Genomic DNA, 18,923 nt, shown 5'->3' with positions numbered 1-18,923 from the left:
ATTACTATAAAGGTTGATATCGCCAAGGCCTTTGACACGCTCTCTTGGGACTTCCTTTTCAACTGCCTTGAAGGAATTCAGCTACCACCTATCCTCACTGAATGGCTTCGTGCGTGCATATGTACTCCAAATTTCACTATCGGTTACAATGGACGAGTGCATGGTTATTTCAAAGGGAAGAGGGGCTTAAGGCAGGGGGACCCTTTGTCCCCGTATCTGTTTGTCATTGCAATGAACGTCCTCTCGCTGATGCTAAATAAGGCGGCAGCAGACCTGAAGATAAAATATCACCACAAATGCAGCAAATCAAAACTCACTCATCTAGCTTTTGCAGACGATCTGCTGATATTTATGGATGGCTCGCTAAGCTCAGTGCAGAATGTCTTACAGGTTCTCAAGGAATTCGAGTTGAGATCAGGACTGGCAGTCAGTGTTCAAAAATCTTCTTTCTATGCTTCGGGACTATCACAAGAGGAGGTTGATGCTATCCAAGTCTCTACGGGAATGCCCAATGGGACCCTTCCTGTTCGTTACCTTGGAGTACCTCTCTGCACAAAAAAGCTGACGGCGGAAAACTGTGAGGTCTTAATCCAACAAATTAAAGCAAAGTTTACTTCATGGAGTGTCAAGACTCTCTCTTTTGCTGGTAGGCTACTCTTAATAAAAACGGTGGTGGCGGGTGTAAACAACTTTTGGTGCTCTACTTTCCTACTCCCTAAAGCCTGTGTGACAAGAATAAATTCTCTCTGCGGCTTATTCTTATGGAAAGGACGACTAGATGTGCATCACTCAGCAAAGGTCTCGTGGGAGGTGGTGACTAAGGAAAAAGCTAGTGGAGGATTGGGAGTGAAGGATCTAGTTACTTGGAACAAGGCTTGCTGTTTAAAACTAATTTGGTTGTTGTTCTTTCAAGCAGGATCGATATGGGTTGGATGGTTCAAGACTGAGGTTTTAAAAGGTTCCCTATCTAACTTCTGGACTATGAAAGCGACAACAACAAACTCTTGGTTGGCTAACAAGCTATTCAAGTTGAGAGATGAAGTCTTTACCTGGATAAAGATGAAAGTGGGAAATGGTGAATCCTGTAGATTCTGGTCGGACAACTGGTCCCCCTTTGGGAAGCTCTCGCAATTTATACTGACCGATCAAACTTCTCGTATGGGCATTGATGCAAACTCCACTGTTTCAGACCTCTTTATTGATGGGAGATGGATGATTCCCCCGGCGCGGTCAGAGAAAATGGTACAACTCCACATCTTTTTCACTACATTTGCTCTTACTGATACAGAAGATTGCTATGAATGGGTGATTGATGACAAGCCGAAATCAAGATTTAACACTAGTCAGGTTTATAAGAAACTAAGGGGTCAGGAAGCAACAGTACCATGGGCTCAAAGCGTTTGGATTACAGGAGGCATCCCTCGACATAGTTTTCTCACTTGGCTGTTCGTCTTGAATCGATGCCCTACCAGAGACCGCCTCCGGAGCTGGGGTCTCCAGACGGATGTTGTTTGCCTGCTCTGCAACCAGGAGCCTGAAACTAGAGATCACTTATACTTTCACTGCCCCTTCAGCTTTGCAATATGGGAGGAAATTGGGAGGAGATGTGACCTGCAACCGCTCCAGAACTGGGATCAGACCATGATTCAAATGCAATCTCTTCAAGGAAACAAATACAAGAAACGACTTACCCTTCTCTGTTGGCAATCATCGATTTATTGGATTTGGCAGGAGAGGAATAAGAGGCTTCACAACCAACAATTTCGATCACCAGAAGCTATTATTTCTCTCATCACTCGTCAAATTACGGATCGGATCTCTGCTTATCGATTGGACTCTCCTGCGATCTCTTCGATCATCATGCAACTTTGGTTCTCAACGCAAATTTGACCCGATCTGTCTCTTTCTTTTCCATTGGGTGGGCTTGGATCACTCTCTGTTCTATTATTATGGGTTCAAATGGGCTAAAACTTTGGGTGGGACTATAGCCATGCTATATATAAGTATGGGCTTGTAAACATTGTTTTTTCGTTTTCATTATATATAAATATAAGCCTTTGGTCAAAAAAAAAAAAAAAAACCTTTTTCTTTTTCTTGAAACTAAATTTGTCTCAATCTTTGTATCGTTGAATATGATACACTACTAGTTGACTGTCGAGAGCGACTATTAACATGGAAGAAGCTTCGCTAATTGGACCGCATATAGTCATAGGTCATACAGAGATTACCATTTGGTGTTCAAAAAAAAAAACCGAGATTACCATTTAGTCAATTCAATTATATCCACCAAATAATTAATTACTTCTTATTAGATACATATGAAATTGTGCTCTCGCAAAACCTGTGTGTCGTGACTGACATCCACATGGGCTTGATCAGTTCAGGTACTCTAGTTGTGGATGCTTTGTAGCAAAAGATTTACCAACAAGAGATGCTCATCTTTAAATTTGGTATGACGTTTTATCCAAATCTGGATATCCAATATTATGAAATTTTCTTTAGGGGGATTATGAGATATTGTTCATATGGTATGGGTACTAGACACGCGGTCAAAGCTGCGTGCATGTAAAAGGACTACTCACAATTCACAATAAAATACAACACAAATATAAATCCACATAATTACATCAAATTATAGAGTAGACATCATAATTTACGAGTAACCAAGATCACTAAATTAAGAAAATATATAATAAAATAGACGTTTGTTCCACGATTATACCGTTGCTTCGTTTATTTCAGCCACGTGAATATATGGTTATGGATCTTCGATCTAAAGACCACATAAAGAAGAAATACGACGAAGAAGTTGGACTCTTGCTTGGAGTAGCAAAATGTGATCAGCCGTGAGACGGTAAAGTGTGTTACCGTCAACTTCACCTGAATAAATCGTTTCCGGAGCAACCATCTGCCGGAGACGGGTCATGAGCTTCCTTGAGTTCACATTAACCATTACTCTCTTTCTTCTCCGAACTTGAAGCCCTCTACACCTCATCCTTTTGCACACGAACGGTTTTCTTCGTACGTATTACGCTATCGTAAGAAAATCTAGAGAGAGTGTGGGTGAGATAGTTAGAGAGATGATATGTGGATTAAACAAGAGACGATGTGATTTTATAGATAAGTTGGACGAAGACACGAATAACTCTTTTCTGCGTAAAAAAACATGAATGACTCTCTCACGCTTGATGTCAATCAGCCCACGTGTGAATGACAATCGTAATGGATTTATAGTAGCGCGGATGATATAACTTAAAAGTTTAAAACTATTTTGTCAATAAATATTATCCAAATAGCCTGTAAATTGAAGTTCATGTTTTTCTCTTTCTTGTCGAAAGGGTATGTAGAAACTTAGAGCACCATTATTGCAGGTTCCAAAAGAGTTTTTAAAAGCTTGGATCCCACAAAAATTACAAAACCCGTTGCAAAAAGCGTGAATGAAGAAACGATCATGGTGGGTTTTGTCAACTGTTCGTGGGTCCACCGACACGTGGCGGTCCGCGATTGGTTCACTTTTTATTTTTATTTTTTTAAAATCAGCCAAAAAAAATTTAGAAATCCAAAAAAGTGTTTCACCGATAATGATGTTCACTATTAAGATTTACAGAGGCTTTTAAGCTGATATTTATTTTTTTCGCCATGTGAATTAAAATCATGTTTTTCTAACCATATTTTCCTTTTCCGCTAAATAAAAACAATTACACAAGATCTTCAAAATTACTAAGCTTGAGAAGATTCTCTTAAACACACAAGAGCAAAATAAATGTCTCATCATATTTTAAATTATAAACTACGGCATCGAAAGTTTTTAATATGGACAATGGTGATGGAAGCTACATGGTGCTTTTTGATAAAGAAGCTACATGATGTGTTTTGCAAACATTTGAATTCTTTTTTGAAAAAAAAAAAAATTCAAACATTTGAATTCTTATTGTATAGATATTGTTTTTGCTCTGTTGATCCAATAATACACGGTTACATTAATGGGTAATTAATTAGTAATGCACATACGACAGAGAACACACCCGTATTGACCAAAACCCATCCATGAGTGGATAGCAAAATTCGGAAGACTATGAGTCCACGTTCTACGCTTTGCCTCCACAGGCCAACCAACAAATAATTCTAATACTTACAAAAAAGCCTCATATTATTGATGATTACTATTTCAACAACAAACTACGTTGTATGGGTCGATTTCTCATCAAAATAGTATCGTACGTATAGAGAGACTGTAGAACACTAGTCAACAGCGACTAGCGGATAACGATGACGAATAATCCGACTAGATGGGATTTCTTTTCATAACCAATAAAAACTTGACGTCTTTTCTTCAATGTACGAACCCTAGTGATATCTATGATTATATAAGAATTTGAAAGGACACCATGTATAGAGGTACATTAGGTTGTGAACAGTTCCGCAACAAGTGGCTGCACTAATATTCATCAATTAATGATTCGTCGTATGTTGGGAGCGATCCGAAAATGGCTTCAAATCACGATTTATAAGAACTAAAAGAGCTACACGTAAGTTTAATATCGATCTTATCATCTTAAAATCAAGGATGCGGGGCCTTTGTTCAAAATCAATTTGTGTGCTGACCCTGAGCTAAATCTCATGAAATAACAGTTTTAAACGTCCAAATTCATATTAAAATATAAGAGTATATATTATGACATTGTAGTGTAAGTGTTTATTGGTAATACTTTATTACATAGGACCGCGTATCTCTAGAACAAAGGTTTCCGATCTAGGGTTAAATGTATAAATTGTTTTTTTTTACTAAAGGGCTTTCAATTTTATTTTTTTAGAAACATAAATTGTTTACAAGATAAGATTGTCTTTATAGATGGGAAAAGCTTGCATGAAACAATTAATCTCCATAAAAGTTAAAATCTCATACCTAAGAAACAACTAAGGCAGATATTAGAAGAACCAACAAAGCATTTGAAAAATAGATACTAGTGGTAATTAAGAGCGTATGACCACACCGACCATGCTAAATGTATAAACTGTTACAATCCCTAAGTTATACTATTCTATTGTGCGCAAATGCGTGACAACTTTTTTCAAAAAAGAAAAAAGCGTGACAAGTTGGTCACTAAGGCTTTGAGTCTGGATGTTTTCTATGTGGTAAATTTTCAGAAATTTCCTCGACCAGGGTCTACTCATTATTCTCGCGTCGACTAAAACCTAAACATATCTCGGAGGCTAGATCTTAAGTAAATGCCACTATCAAAAACCGCTGTATTTTCAGACATATTAACTAATTTGGTTGAATTAGATCACCACATCAGTCGATGGATGTATAGAGAAAATAACATTATTAATAATGACAATATTCATAAATGGCCGTATCTGCAATGAAGCCCATGCATGCATGTCTATTTTACATATAAAAAGACACATTACGTCTTTTTCTTCGCTGAGTTGTTTCCTCTCTTCTCTTGCTCACTCACATTCATAATAATATTTACAAAATTAATTAATTATCTATGAGATTACGATTTTGTGAGTGTCCACATACACGTGTATCTATCTCTCTAGCCCTTAATAATACAATAGTTTCCGTTTTTCTCGGGGACTCATGTGCATGCTCCAATACGACTGTGTCATATCATAGACATATCCCATTTACAGATTAATAGTATTTCCATACATCTCATAGTAATCGTCCTATCTTTTCAAATTCTGATTACTCTGTCTGCTAGTTTTGCATTATTTTCAAAACTAGACTAGGGACTTTGTAACATTGACAGATGATGTACTTTGACAGATGATTGCAATAATGAACAATGTATACATAATTACATACACCATGCCAACGTGTATACATATAGTCTAAAGCTTTCTTGCATGCGCGTGTTGAGATGTCATATGGGGACGGGTCTGCGATGTGGGACACAGAAACTGAATGAACCTCACGTGCACACGATTATTACTTAGAAGTTTGTAACTCCTTCCCCTTCTCCTCTCCAGCTTCAGTCCTTTTCAGTTTTCACCATTTTCGCAAATAAACTATGGATTCGCAAATAAACTATGGATCCTACTATTTTAGAACTCCTTAATTTTTTTTAAAACATTAGTTTGTAATCACTCTTTCTACACCAAAATATCTGTAAGATATAAACAAGTTCCACTTAGTATTTGCTTGGTAGATCATATATAGTTGATCAAACTTCCAATTTTAATTACACAACTGAAGTGATTTGTTTTTAATTAAACTTCCAGTGGTGAGTTAGCAAAAAGGATATTACAAGCTATTTCAGAATTGTAACAGTTTTCTCGACATACAACTACTTATCAAAGACTAGACAGGTAACATGGCAATATGTTCAGACAACAGACACATCTTTGTCATCCTAATTCATACATCATATCCTACAAGCTTATCAACAAGACACGCTTTCCAGTCACACAATAAAACCAATTCTTTCTTCTCTCTCAAAACGCTTGTAATTATTGTTATACAATTAATTAAAATGGATTTTTACAATGATAAGCTCGACGATTATGTCTACATTAACTTTACTCAATTGGAACTCTCCTTGGATCAGGCTTCACCATTTTTTCCTCTGTCATATAACAAAGAGAAACAAAACCATTTAGCCTGTTTCAGTAACAACAAAACACAAGCCCACGAATTTTACAAGCAGCCTCATCGAATTTAAAGTTTAACAACTCTTATACAAGGCTTGATGCATTCAGAACGTATGATTTTCAGTATATTCCATGAAGTTTTTCTACTAAACATGTCTCATTGGTGGATAATTAAACTATGAGTGTTATTGAGTAGTCCTATGTTTAAAACCCCATTGACAACTTCTCTTATTACAACATGCATGACTGAGGCCAATCAATCAACAAACCTTGTAAAGAGGAAAAGGCTAGTGAGAGATCTGTTTCAGGGCTTAGTCAAGTTCGTTTTCCTTCTAAGATGACCAGTGCTGGCTTTGGAATGCTGATCCTTCCGTTGTGCATTGCGTGTTCTGCAATGTCAGACCTGAGATTCCTATAGTTGTTGTTATCTTCCCTCACGGTTGCACTACTCGCTGATACTTCCATCGTAACCAAGTTCGTAATTTGTAAAGTCCCTAATTCAGAAACTATCTTAGCGCCAATGCATTCAAACTAGTTCGATGCTTAGGGTTAAAAAAAGCTCTCACCTTTAAGAGAAGAACCAGGCTTCGGAAGCGAGATCATCGGTCTGTACATATGACAGTCAGAGTTTAGATATTCCTTCACTTTCTCCGACAGTCTTTTCTTGTTCTTCTTTACCGCCACCTCCGTCTTCAATGATTCGGAATGAGACGGCGGAGGCATCTGTATCTGCGGCGGGAGCGGTGAAATTTTGGAAAACAGAGGAGCGAACAAGTATGCATCTGATTTGAGGTAGGCGACGACATTCCTGACAAGTCTTATGTTTGTCCTCTTTGGTTTCTTTCGCGTGCTCAACGGAGTTCTCTTTCCTCCTTCCATGTTAAGTCAACCTCTTGTTGCTTTGGCAAAACGTTGGACGTAAAGATAGCACCGACGTCGACGGAGAGAGGAATAAGATGAGAATCACACGCGTCACCATGGTATCACGGTCCTTTGACAGATAGAGGCTAAAAGAAACTGACACATGTTTTGTTCGACGTAAGCTATACGGAAACTAAAAAAAAAAAAAAAGCTATACGGAAACTTTTGGATAAACAGAGAGCTTCTGTAATGCTTTGACCTTTCTGGGCCTAGTCCATATTTTAAGCCCATAATAATTTCAAATGCTAAAGCCCATGATATAAAATAAATTTATTTACAAAACTAAGCTGATCACAGAAATTTGCATGAGAATCTTGTAATGTAAAAACCAAACTGAACTGAAAACGTGTAGTTTTGCTTCTACTGGAATAAATATGATGATGAAACTTTTATACTTCCTCTGTCTTGTATTGTAGAGTCATAAAACTAAAATCATTTTATAATTTCAGAAACTGATTAACCTTATATGATATTCTTTTTTATTTTTTTATTAATTGAAATATAATTATGTGTATATGTATTATTATTTTTAATCTATGTGGATAAACCTAAAACGACACTTAAACCGAAATAGATGGAGTAATGACTATCAGCCCGAATTAGGTGCAATCGAACCTAATATACACCTTAATTTATTTTAAAATCTAATTGGAACATGGAGGTATGGAGGAGCTTAGTAGCCGTGGGTTCCAGCAGGTACGCTTGGAATCAGACTGTCAACAGCTGGTACACATCATCAACTTCTCTAAGAAGTGGCCAGCACTTGATCCAGAGCTTGATGCCATTGAGGCACTGAGAACTTCTTTTATTTCCTTTTCGCTGAGTTTTATACCTCGTTCTTTGAACTTCCGTGCGGATGCTCTTGCAAAAGAGGCCCGATCACGTGATTTACACTACATGTTGGTTGACAGTATGGTCTCTATTCCGCTAGCTCACGAGGCTAGTACGATAGGACCGGTTTAAGTTTGAAATAAAGCTTTTGATGACAAAAAAAAAAATCTAATTGGAACAAAACAAAAAACATTTTCATGTGAAATAGATAAAAAAAAAAATTCATGTTATCAGAACGAAGGTTCTAATATTTTGGGGTGTTTTAACTCTTTCAACGAACTAAAATTTCAGCCAGAAACCTCCATCCTCTCTCTTGACACTTAAAAAGAACCCACCGGTTAATTCTCTCTCTCTCTCTCTCTCTCTCTCACTCCACCACAAATAGAGCAACATCTTGTTTTCAGGATTGCTTGAAAATTGGAGAATTTTTAAAGGTTATAAACCAAGAAGAGAGAAAGAGAGAGAGGAGGTAACAATAAGGATTTGAGAGAAGAAGAAGAAGAAGAATGGCTACTTTATCAGCTTGGCCTTGGGGAAACTATGGAAATCTAAAGGTTTGGTTTTTTCTTAAAGAAACAAAACTTTGCTCCAAGTTTTTTCAAACGTTTGGTTTCTCTTCTGAATCTCATTGGCTTGTGTGTGTGTTTATATATCTGTGAAGTATCTTCTATACGCTCCGTTAGCTGCACAAGTAGTGTATTCGTTAGCATACGAAGAAGATTACTCGAGGGCTTTTTGGTGTCTCAATGTCCTCATTATCTGTGGACTCAAAGGACTCGTTCATGTCCTTTGGAGCACGTACAACAACATGCTTTTCTTGACTCGCACACTTAGGATTAACCCTAAAGGTGTTGACTTCAAACAGATTGATCACGAATGGGACTGGTAAAATCAAAACCTTTTTAACTACTTTTCGATTTATTTCTCTGTTCTTGGTATAGTTTTGATCTGTGAGTTTTATTTCAGGGACAATTACATACTTCTTCAAGCAATACTAGCTAGCATGATCTGTTACATGTCTACACCATCGATGCTGATTATCAGTACTATTCCTCTGTGGAACATGAAAGGACTCATTGTATCGCTTGTGCTACACGTTACCTTCTCAGAGCCTTTATACTACTTTCTTCATAGATCTGTTCATCGTAACAACTACCTCTTCACGCGTTACCACTCTTTCCACCACTCATCTCCTGTTCCAAATCCCATGACTGGTAAAATTTTCACTAATAGACTTTCTTTTTGTTCAATGTAATAACAATCTTTGATATGTTGGTGCAGCTAATAATGCGACGTTGTTGGAAAGCCTTATCCTCTTTGTGGTAGCTGGAGTTCCTTTGATTGGATCTTTCTTGTTAGGTGTTGGATCAATAAGCTTGATCTACGGCTACGCTATCACGTTTGACTTCCTAAGATGTTTAGGACATTGTAACGTTGAGATCTTCTCTCACAAGGTGTTCGAGACTCTTCCAATCCTACGATATCTCATCTACACTCCAACGTATGTTGTTAACGACTTAACGTTTATCTTACCCTTTCTTCAAAATATTCACATGGCATTTATTCATTGAGTTAGGAACACACATGAAGTCGTGACTTGGTAATATTTTTATTTTAAGATGTGTATAGGAAGTAACTGGTGGTTTCACGTTTGTGGTTGCATCTATAGTGATTTTACTTGTGAAAATTATAATGTTATCGATGGGATCATGCAGGTACCACAGTCTGCATCATCAAAACATGGAGACCAACTTTTGTCTGTTCATGCCTATCTTTGATGTTTTAGGCAGCACACTAAACCCAAACTCGTGGGAACTCCAGAGAAAAATTCGTATAGCTGCAGGTAATATAGTGTAACTACTCCACGAGGTTGCATATATAACCCATACCCTTAACACACACAGCTATTACAAGACTAGTTGAATAAACTTTAGTTTTCGCTGTAAGTTAGGCAGGAAGACCAAACAGTTTTAAGCCAATTTATGGACTAGACATTAATAGATTTAGAGTCTGTACTTGTGCAACCAAAGTAGGTTTTAGTGGTGTAAAAACTGTTATAGTTTCTTACCAGTTTTTAATATTGATATTTTCACTTAATTTAGTTAATGATTTAACATTACTAAAAAGAACCAATGAAAAAGTGCAAACTATCTATGCAGTTTCTCACAATCTTTTTTGTTTTTGTTTTTTCTCTTTCCTCTTCTTAGTACTTCTTAATATAAATTAATACACAAGAGACTATAGGATCAGTGCAGAATCTAGAGTCAAACCTTTAGAGCCGACTTATTGAAATACAATATTACCCCTTCTTCGACCTCAAATTTTTTTTTTTTTTTTTTAAAAAAAATTTCAGTTTTTTTAAACTAAATTGATCTCCGTGTACACAGGGGAACCGAAGAGAGAGCCAGAGTTTGTGTTCTTGGCTCATGGGGTAGACGTTATGTCAGCGATGCACGCGCCGTTCCTGTTTAGATCGTTTGCTTCAATGCCATACACGACCAGGTTCTTCTTGCTGCTGATGTGGCCAGGGACGTTCATGGTAATGTTGGTCGCGTGGCTTTGGTCAAAGGCATTTCTTTGCAGCTTCTATACCCTCAGGAACCATCTTTGCCAGACTTGGCTCGTTCCAAGACTTGGCTTCCAAGTAACGCTTCTCTCTGTTTTCTTTCATTCTTGCCCTTGAAAGACAGAGAGAACAGAGTGTTTCATAGTCTTTTTTCTTCTTGCAGTACTTCTTACCGTTTGCTAAACAAGGCATTAATAATCTTATCGAAGATGCGATTCTGAGAGCTGATAAGCTTGGTGTTAAAGTTATAAGCTTGGCTGCACTCAACAAGGTTGTGTCAGAAACAAATCTCAATAAGTCTAAAACTTTTGAGTGAGTGAAGTTACTAAAAGGGTTTAGTTTTGTGCAGAACGAAGCTTTAAATGGTGGTGGAACGTTGTTTGTTAACAAGCACCCTGACCTTAGGGTTCGTGTGGTCCACGGCAACACTTTAACCGCAGCAGTGATTCTCAATGAAATTCCGAAAGATGTGAAAGAGGTGTTCTTGACAGGAGCCACTTCTAAGTTAGGACGAGCCATCGCTCTTTACCTCTGTCGTCGGGGAGTGAGAGTTCTCGTAAGTTTTCTTACTAATCCTTAACCGAACTATTGTCCCAAAGTCTAACAGATGTTAGACGATTGACAGATGTTGACGTTATCGACGGAGAGGTTCCAAAAGATTCAGAAAGAAGCTCCTGCTGAGTTCCAGAACTACCTCGTACAAGTGACCAAGTACAACGCTGCTCAACACTGCAAGGTACTGTAACTGGTTTATTTTTGTTGATTCTTGAATGACTTAAATCTCGGTACACCAGTAAAAGACATTTGTGGGCATGGATTTTAGTAGAGAAAAAAGTTTTCTTATTTAAAAATAAATATCAAATGTTAAGACTATGTAAATATGTGTCTAACGTTTTGCAAAAGTATTCATTTACATAATCAATTTATAAACTTTTGAATGTGTATTTGTCCTAAGTATTTTCTCTCTAAGTGTTCTTACTTTCTTCGTGTTTGATTCGCATTTGTTTCACAATCTACTTTTCTTAAATGTAAATGTTTTGACATTGGGGACTCGGAGTTATATATAGTCTTGGATCGTTGGGAAATGGTTGACGCCGAGGGAGCAGAGCTGGGCTCCTGAAGGAACGCATTTCCACCAGTTTGTGGTGCCACCAATCCTAAACTTTAGAAGGAAATGTACGTATGGTGATCTAGCAGCAATGAGGCTCCCTAAAGATGTTCAAGGTGTCGGAACCTGCGAGGTATAAAGAACGGTTTGGTTAACGATCACGTTCTTGTTTGTGTCTTCAACCCATTGGCACACCGGACTAAAACTATGTCTGTGTGCTGTTGCAGTACACGATGGAGAGAGGGGTGGTCCATGCGTGCCATGCTGGAGGATTGGTTCATATGTTGGAAGGTTGGGAACATCATGAAGTTGGAGCGATTGATGTTGACCGTATTGATATTGTGTGGGAAGCAGCCATGAGAAACGGCCTTAGCTCTGTTTCTTCACTCAGTGAGTGAGTGTGAGAGACCCTCATGATTGTTGTCTCAGATTCTTCTAAGATTGGCCATTCTTTGTACAGATGAAGGATGCAAGCAGGGAAAAAAGTATTAGAATTTCACCTTAAGTTATTGTTTCACCTTTGATTAAAGATACCTAATTTGCATTAGCATATGAATGTTGTACTAAACAGAGTAAAATTAATTATCACTGCATACAGTTAGCATTTATTTGCTGTAAGAATTTTAGTTTCAGGCCAAAATGATTTTAACTTCTTTTTTTAGTTTCACAGAAAAAACAATTTTGCTCAATAAATTGTTTTAAAATTATTTGAATATCGTTGCAAAGTTAAATAACACATTTTGGATCCTAGTTGGCAATTATAATTTTATGGGGTTTTAACTCTTTCAAGTTCAACGAACTAAAATCTCAGCCAAAAATCTCTATCCCTTTCATTGACGACTCTAAAGACTGAAAGGACGTGGTGCAATTTGCGTGAGTATAAAACAAAGGAGATGTTACTGTTACAAATAACTGAATGATCGTTGCAACACAGAGACGAAAGTTGACATGTTGTTGACGCATACAAGAAATATGATGTGGCAATTGGTATAGCTTGGAGAAGAAACATGGAATATATTTCTATTGGTAGAATCTCCTATATTTTATGAAATTAACACGTGAGACAACTTAAGGCCGTTAGGGTTTAGGCTGGCATGCCTTTGGTTATAAATAGGCCGTGGCAGTGACCAAAAGATATGTGCATAATATACACATGGATATGGATTTGTGTGGTGTCGTCCCACCAAACAGATAACAAGATCTATTGGTGGTTTAGTTGTATAGAATTATGTTGGGCGGAAAAAAAAATAAGTTGTAGTTTCTCTAATAATTTTATAAATCTAAATAAGAGTATAATTGCTGATAACATCTTTTTTAGTAAATGAATTTTGGACGTGGTATCGGGATGTAGTAAACGGACTCCATTAACGTGTACTTTATTCTATGTACTTACATACTTGTACATGAACATACTTGAATAAGAACATATAGACTATCCACGAATCTGAACTTTCAAAGAGAACTCCACCACCACCGGTTTTCTCTCTCTCCAGACAAAGCAACATATTTTTCTCAGGATTGCTTGAAAACTGGAGATCTTTAAGGTTATAAATCAAGATTTGAGAGAGAGAGAAAGAGAGAGAGAGAGAGGTAACCATAAGGATTTGAGAGAGAAGAAGAATGGTTACTCTATCAGCTTGGCCTTGGGGAAACTATGGCAATCTAAAGGTTTGTTTTTTTTTTCTCTTAACAAGAACCAAAACTTTAAGAACAAGAACCAAACTTTAATCTGAGTCTTAATGTGTTAGTTTCTCTTCCGAATCTTATATGGCTTTTGTATGTCTTCTCTATCTGTGAAGTATCTTCTGTACGCTCCATTAGCTGCACAAGTAGCGTATTCGTTAGCATACCAAGAAGATTACTCGAGGGCTTTTTGGTGTCTCAATATCCTCATCATCTGTGGACTTAAAGGCCTCGTACATGTCTTTTGGAGCGTATACAACAACATGCTTTGGGTGAGTCGTACACTAAGGATTAACCCTAAAGGTGTTGACTTCAAACAGATTGATCACGAATGGGACTGGTAAAATCAAAACCTTTTTATTACCACTTTTGAGTTCTTTTTCTCTGTTCTTGGTATAGTTTTGATCTGTAAGTTTTATTTCAGGGACAATTACATACTTCTGCAAGCAACACTAGCTACCATGATCTGTTACATGTCTCCTCCGTTGATGATGATTAACAGTACTATCCCTCTGGCCATCCCTCTGTGGAACACGAAAGGACTCATCGTATTGCTTGTGCTACACGTTACCTTCTCAGAGCCTTTATACTACTTTCTTCATAGATATGTTCATCGTAACAACTACCTCTTCACCAATTACCACTCTTTCCACCACTCATCTCCTGTTCCAAATCCCATGACTGGTAAAAAAAATTCTAGGAGATTTTGTAGATTACGAGGTTGTTAACTCAAAACCAAATATAGGTTAAAACTCTGATACTATGTCAAAAAAACATTTATACAAATTTAGGTTTTTGACATGGTATCAGAACTCTAACCTACATTTGGTTTTGAGTTAACTATCTTGTAACCCCCAAAATATTCTAATAATTTTCACAAAGAATTCTTATTCTTGTTCGATGTGAGTAACAATCTTTGATACGTTGGGTGCAGCTAATAATGCGACGCTATTGGAAAGCCTTCTCCTCTGTGTAGTAGCTGGAGTTCCTTTGATTGGTTCTTGCTTGTTAGGTGTTGGATCAATAAGCTTGATCTACGGATACGCTATTATGTTTGACTTCCTAAGATGTTTAGGACATTGTAACGTTGAGATATTCTATCACAAGCTGTTCGAGACTCTTCCAATCCTACGATATCTCATCTACACTCCAACGTATGTTGTTAACGTTTATCTTACACTTTCTGCAAAATATTCACATGGCATTTCTTTTTGTGTTACAATTTTTAGATTTGGTTAGATGTGGCGCCACCCCATATGTTTCCAATAAAAGCTTTCTAACGTTATTTTTTTCTGAACGTGAACGTGACTTTCTTATATTTTACTTTAAGAAGCAAATTTGCCAAGACTGTATTTGCTGGCAGTGATGTGTGTAGAAAGTAACTGGTGTGTTTCACGTTTCTAGTTGCTTAAATAATGATTTTAACTATTTTGTGATGATTAAAATGTTATTCTTCGGATCATGCAGGTACCATAGTCTGCATCATCAAGACATGGAGACCAACTTTTGTCTCTTCATGCCTATCTTTGATGTTTTATGCAACACACTAAACCCAAACTCGTGGGAACTCCAGAAGAAGATTCGTTTAGCTGCAGGTAATATAGTGTAACTACTCCACGAGGTTGCACATATATATCCCAAAGCTATTACAACTACAAGACTAGTTAAATAAACTTTTGTTTCTGCTATAAGTTAGCCGGGAAGACCAAACTGTTTTAAGCCAATTTATGACGTGACAATAGTAGATTTAGGGTCTGAATGGTGGACCTCACCGCAGTAACAAAAATATTTACATATACCTACGGATTTATATGTTTATGTTTTATTAGAACCGCACAACAGTTGTCCCGCATGTTACCATTCAAATCTCTATATATACCTATGTATCTATATTTTTATTATTATTAGAACCGGACCGCAGTTGTCCCACTTGTTACTATCTGGACCCTTAAAGTGTGTACTTGTGCAGCCAAAATTACAGTTTTCTTAAAACTAGATTGATCTACGTGTACAGGGGAAAAGAAGAGAGTGCCGGAGTTTGTGTTCTTGGCTCATGGGGTAGATGTGATGTCAGTGATGCACGCACCGTTCGTGTTTAGATCGTTTGGTTCAATTCCATACACCATGCGGTTCTTCTTGCTGCCGATGTGGCCAGTCACGTTCATGGTAATGTTAGGCATGTGGGTTCGGTCAAAAACATTTCTTTTCACCTTCTATGCCCTCAGGAACCATCTTTGCCAGACTTGGGCCGTTCCAAGACTTGGCTTCCACGTAATGCCTCTCTCTTTTTTTTGGTTCATTTTTGCCCTTGAAAATAGAGAGAACAGATTGTTTTATAGTATTTTTTTTCTCTTCTGGCAGTACTTCTTACCGTTTGCTAAACAAGGCATTAATAATCATATAGAGGCGGCAATTTTGAGAGCTGATAAGCTTGGTGTTAAAGTTATAAGCTTGGCTGCTCTGAACAAGGTTTGTGTCAGAACCCAAATCTCAGAAAGCCTGAAACTTTTGTGTGAGTGTGAGTGTCAAGTCACTAAAAGGGTTAGTTTTTTTTGTTTTTTTCTCTTAGAACGAAGCTTTAAATGGTGGTGGAACGTTGTTTGTTAACAAGCACCCTGACCTTAGAGTTCGTGTGGTCCACGGCAACACTTTAACCGCAGCAGTGATTCTCAATGGAGTTCCAAAAGATGTGAAAGAGGTGTTCTTGATAGGAGCCACTTCTAAGCTAGGACGAGCCATCGCTCTTTACCTCTGTCGTCGGGGAGTGAGAGTTCTTGTAAGTTTTCTTATTAATCCTTAACGAACTATTGTCTCAAAGATACGGTTTGCTATATAGAGTCCCAAAGTCTGACAGATTATGGAACAACTTACAGATGTTGACATTATCGGTGGAGAGATTCCAAAAGATTCAGAAAGAAGCTCCTTCTGAGTTCCAGAAGTACCTCGTACAAGTGACCAAATACAACTTTGCCCAACACTGCAAGGTACTGTATTGATTCTTAACCTGTTTTCACTTCTTGCGTAAATATATTGATTTTGACTGTTAATGAATGAATGAAATTTCACATTTGATAGTTGGAAAAATAATTAAACAATATCTAAAAAGTATGGACCAATCCACTTATTGCCGATTAGTTTAAAATTGGAAGTCCATAATTTAACATTTGGGAGTCTGTATTATATATATATGCAGACTTGGATCGTTGGGAAATGGTTAACGCCGAGGGAGCAGAGTTGGGCTCCTGCAGGAACGCATTTCCACCAGTTTGTGGTGCCACCAATCCTCAAGTTTAGAAGGAATTGTACTTACGACGAACTAGCAGCAATGAGGCTCCCAAAGGACGTTCAAGGACTCGGAACCTGTGAGGTACAAAAAACAGTTTGGTTAACAGAAATTGAGTTCTTGTTTGTTTCTTTAACTTTTTGGTACACCGGACTAAAACTCTGCATGCGTGTGTGTGTGTGGTGACAGTACACGATGGACAGAGGGGTGGTCCATGCGTGCCATGCTGGAGGATTGGTTCATATGCTGGAGGGTTGGGAGCATCATGAGGTTGGAGCCATTGACGTTGACCGTATTGATCTGGTGTGGGAAGCAGCCATGAGACACGGTCTTAGCTCTGTATCTTCACTCACAGATTGAGTGGGAGATGTCTTTGATTCTTCCAAGATTGGCCATTCTTTGTACAGGTGAAAAATGCAAGCATGGAAAACAAGTTGAATTTCACCTTATGTTATTGATTCACCTTTTAAAAAAATGTATTTTATGTTCCACTGAAATAGATGTTTTACGATTTTCACACACTTCAAAAAAAGTTTTGTCATACCAAAAAGAAAGCTTTTTAATATCATAATTTCAAAAGAACTAATTAATCATAGATATTAACTGTTTTAATTTAATAGGATAAAATGGATACATAATAATTGGAATATTTGAAAACATAAAAAGCTTCTACTTCTGTGAAAAAATTAAAATTTCAAAAATCACGGGAATACTCCACTTTTAAAATTTTCCTCAATTTTTCTCAATATTTATTATATATATGTATCTGACTGTTCCTTTTGTCGGCTGACGTCAAAAAAAAAAAAAAAAAAACTTTTGTCAACTTACTCATTTTTCTTTTGTAATCACTACTCATAATGACAAGGACGGGTCATGAACATAGGCTGTTGATAGCCCCTAAAGTTTCAAAAGCGGTGACTTACATTTCTTTCTTCCGAGATGATTGTAAGGCTCTCCTTGGTCCTTGGAACCTCGTCTGAAGCAGAGAACCTTTCAGGATTCTTGATCATCTGACTCGAGGATAATATTACTCACCTGTGAAACCAATGCATGTGAAATAGACTCATGCCTAAGCAAAGACCATTTAGATCCCTTGGCAACATCTCTCGACTCTGAAACCTCTCGAACATGATCGTCTATTCTCCTGATCTCTTCCCAACACGCGCTCAAGTCTTGACGAGGAGATAAAGAACCACTCTCAACACCTTTCTTCTCCTCGGCATGAACATCAGAGCAGCCAAGGCTGAGTAATTTTCATCTGTAAGCTTGAACCTGAAACTCGAGACGCCATCTCCATTTCCTTTCGGTAAATCAGATCTTCGAAGAGCGTCAGAGAAGTCTCAGCGTGGCACATCTTCTCCTCAGCCATCCTATTGTAGTGACTAGCCTCCATCTCCAACGCTGCTTTCTCTTCCTGAAGGCGTAGAATCATCGACACGGCTTCGGAAGCAGCCGACGAAGAGGCTTCGCGTTCAGCGTCCAGCTCATGAGTGATCTTCTTAAGAAGCTCCTGCTGCGCCCGCATGGTTTCTCCGTTGCCTCCCACCCCTAGACTCATCGTATATGTTAGTTTATAATTGAGTTTGGAATGATTACATAACTAAATTATAAATTAACTGTAAACCCGGGCTTTTGTAAAGTCGTGACGTGTGGGAAAAGTCACAAGTCTTAGGGTTACGTAAGAAGTCTATATAAGTGAATGTTGTCTTAAATTTCCAGATGCATTGTGTTCTTTTTATTTTGTCCAACAAAGCATGGGCGATTTATGAAGACCCAGATATCAAGCTATCTTGATGGGCCTTCTCCAGCTGGTTTCACGATCGTAGCTTGCTTCACCCCTATCTTCATCTGCTCCACAATCTCCAAAGGCTTTTACCACTTTTGTCACCACCTCAATTTTGGTTAAGACTGAAAAATAGAAAAAAAGT

General features: G+C 37.7%; 5 protein-coding genes across 5 annotated transcripts; 2 read left to right on the top strand and 3 right to left on the bottom strand.

Annotated features, from left to right (window-relative positions):
• Positions 1-2,584: 2,584 nt before the first annotated feature.
• BNAA03G10120D lies at positions 2,585-3,115 on the bottom strand. The gene has a single exon (XM_013884872.3). The coding sequence runs from the start codon at positions 2,993-2,995 to the stop codon at positions 2,774-2,776; it is 222 nt and encodes a 73-aa protein (XP_013740326.1). The 5' UTR covers positions 2,996-3,115; the 3' UTR covers positions 2,585-2,773.
• BNAA03G10110D lies at positions 2,585-7,654 on the bottom strand. The gene is made up of 3 exons (XM_013884873.3): positions 7,170-7,654; positions 6,873-7,097; positions 2,585-6,578 (listed from the first exon to the last, which is right to left on the bottom strand). The coding sequence occupies exons 1-2, from the start codon at positions 7,480-7,482 to the stop codon at positions 6,919-6,921; spliced, it is 492 nt and encodes a 163-aa protein (XP_013740327.2). The 5' UTR covers positions 7,483-7,654; the 3' UTR covers positions 2,585-6,578; positions 6,873-6,918.
• Positions 7,655-7,707: 53 nt separating this feature from the next.
• Positions 7,708-12,672, top strand: LOC106436764 (very-long-chain aldehyde decarbonylase CER3-like). The gene is made up of 11 exons (XM_048772675.1): positions 7,708-8,909; positions 9,017-9,240; positions 9,322-9,569; positions 9,637-9,856; positions 10,071-10,198; positions 10,743-10,999; positions 11,085-11,192; positions 11,271-11,477; positions 11,547-11,657; positions 11,989-12,162; positions 12,257-12,672. Exons 1-11 carry the CDS (start codon positions 8,862-8,864, stop codon positions 12,425-12,427), a joined length of 1,896 nt encoding a protein of 631 aa, XP_048628632.1. The 5' UTR covers positions 7,708-8,861; the 3' UTR covers positions 12,428-12,672.
• Positions 12,673-13,299: 627 nt separating this feature from the next.
• Positions 13,300-18,589, top strand: LOC106436729 (very-long-chain aldehyde decarbonylase CER3-like). Its single transcript, XM_048772742.1, has 10 exons — positions 13,300-14,052; positions 14,137-14,396; positions 14,647-14,866; positions 15,180-15,307; positions 15,727-15,983; positions 16,074-16,181; positions 16,282-16,488; positions 16,586-16,696; positions 16,906-17,079; positions 17,185-18,589. Exons 1-10 carry the CDS (start codon positions 13,808-13,810, stop codon positions 17,353-17,355), a joined length of 1,881 nt encoding a protein of 626 aa, XP_048628699.1. The 5' UTR covers positions 13,300-13,807; the 3' UTR covers positions 17,356-18,589.
• LOC106436745 lies at positions 17,989-18,553 on the bottom strand. The gene is made up of 2 exons (XM_048765035.1): positions 18,282-18,553; positions 17,989-18,238 (listed from the first exon to the last, which is right to left on the bottom strand). Exons 1-2 carry the CDS (start codon positions 18,551-18,553, stop codon positions 17,989-17,991), a joined length of 522 nt encoding a protein of 173 aa, XP_048620992.1.
• Positions 18,590-18,923: the final 334 nt, after the last annotated feature.

Source organism: Brassica napus, chromosome A3, assembly GCF_020379485.1.
Source record: "Brassica napus cultivar Da-Ae chromosome A3, Da-Ae, whole genome shotgun sequence".
Lineage (NCBI taxonomy): Eukaryota > Viridiplantae > Streptophyta > Magnoliopsida > Brassicales > Brassicaceae > Brassica > Brassica napus.
The sequence above is the reverse complement of the archived record's forward strand: the minus strand, read 5'-3'. Positions and strand labels throughout refer to the sequence as shown.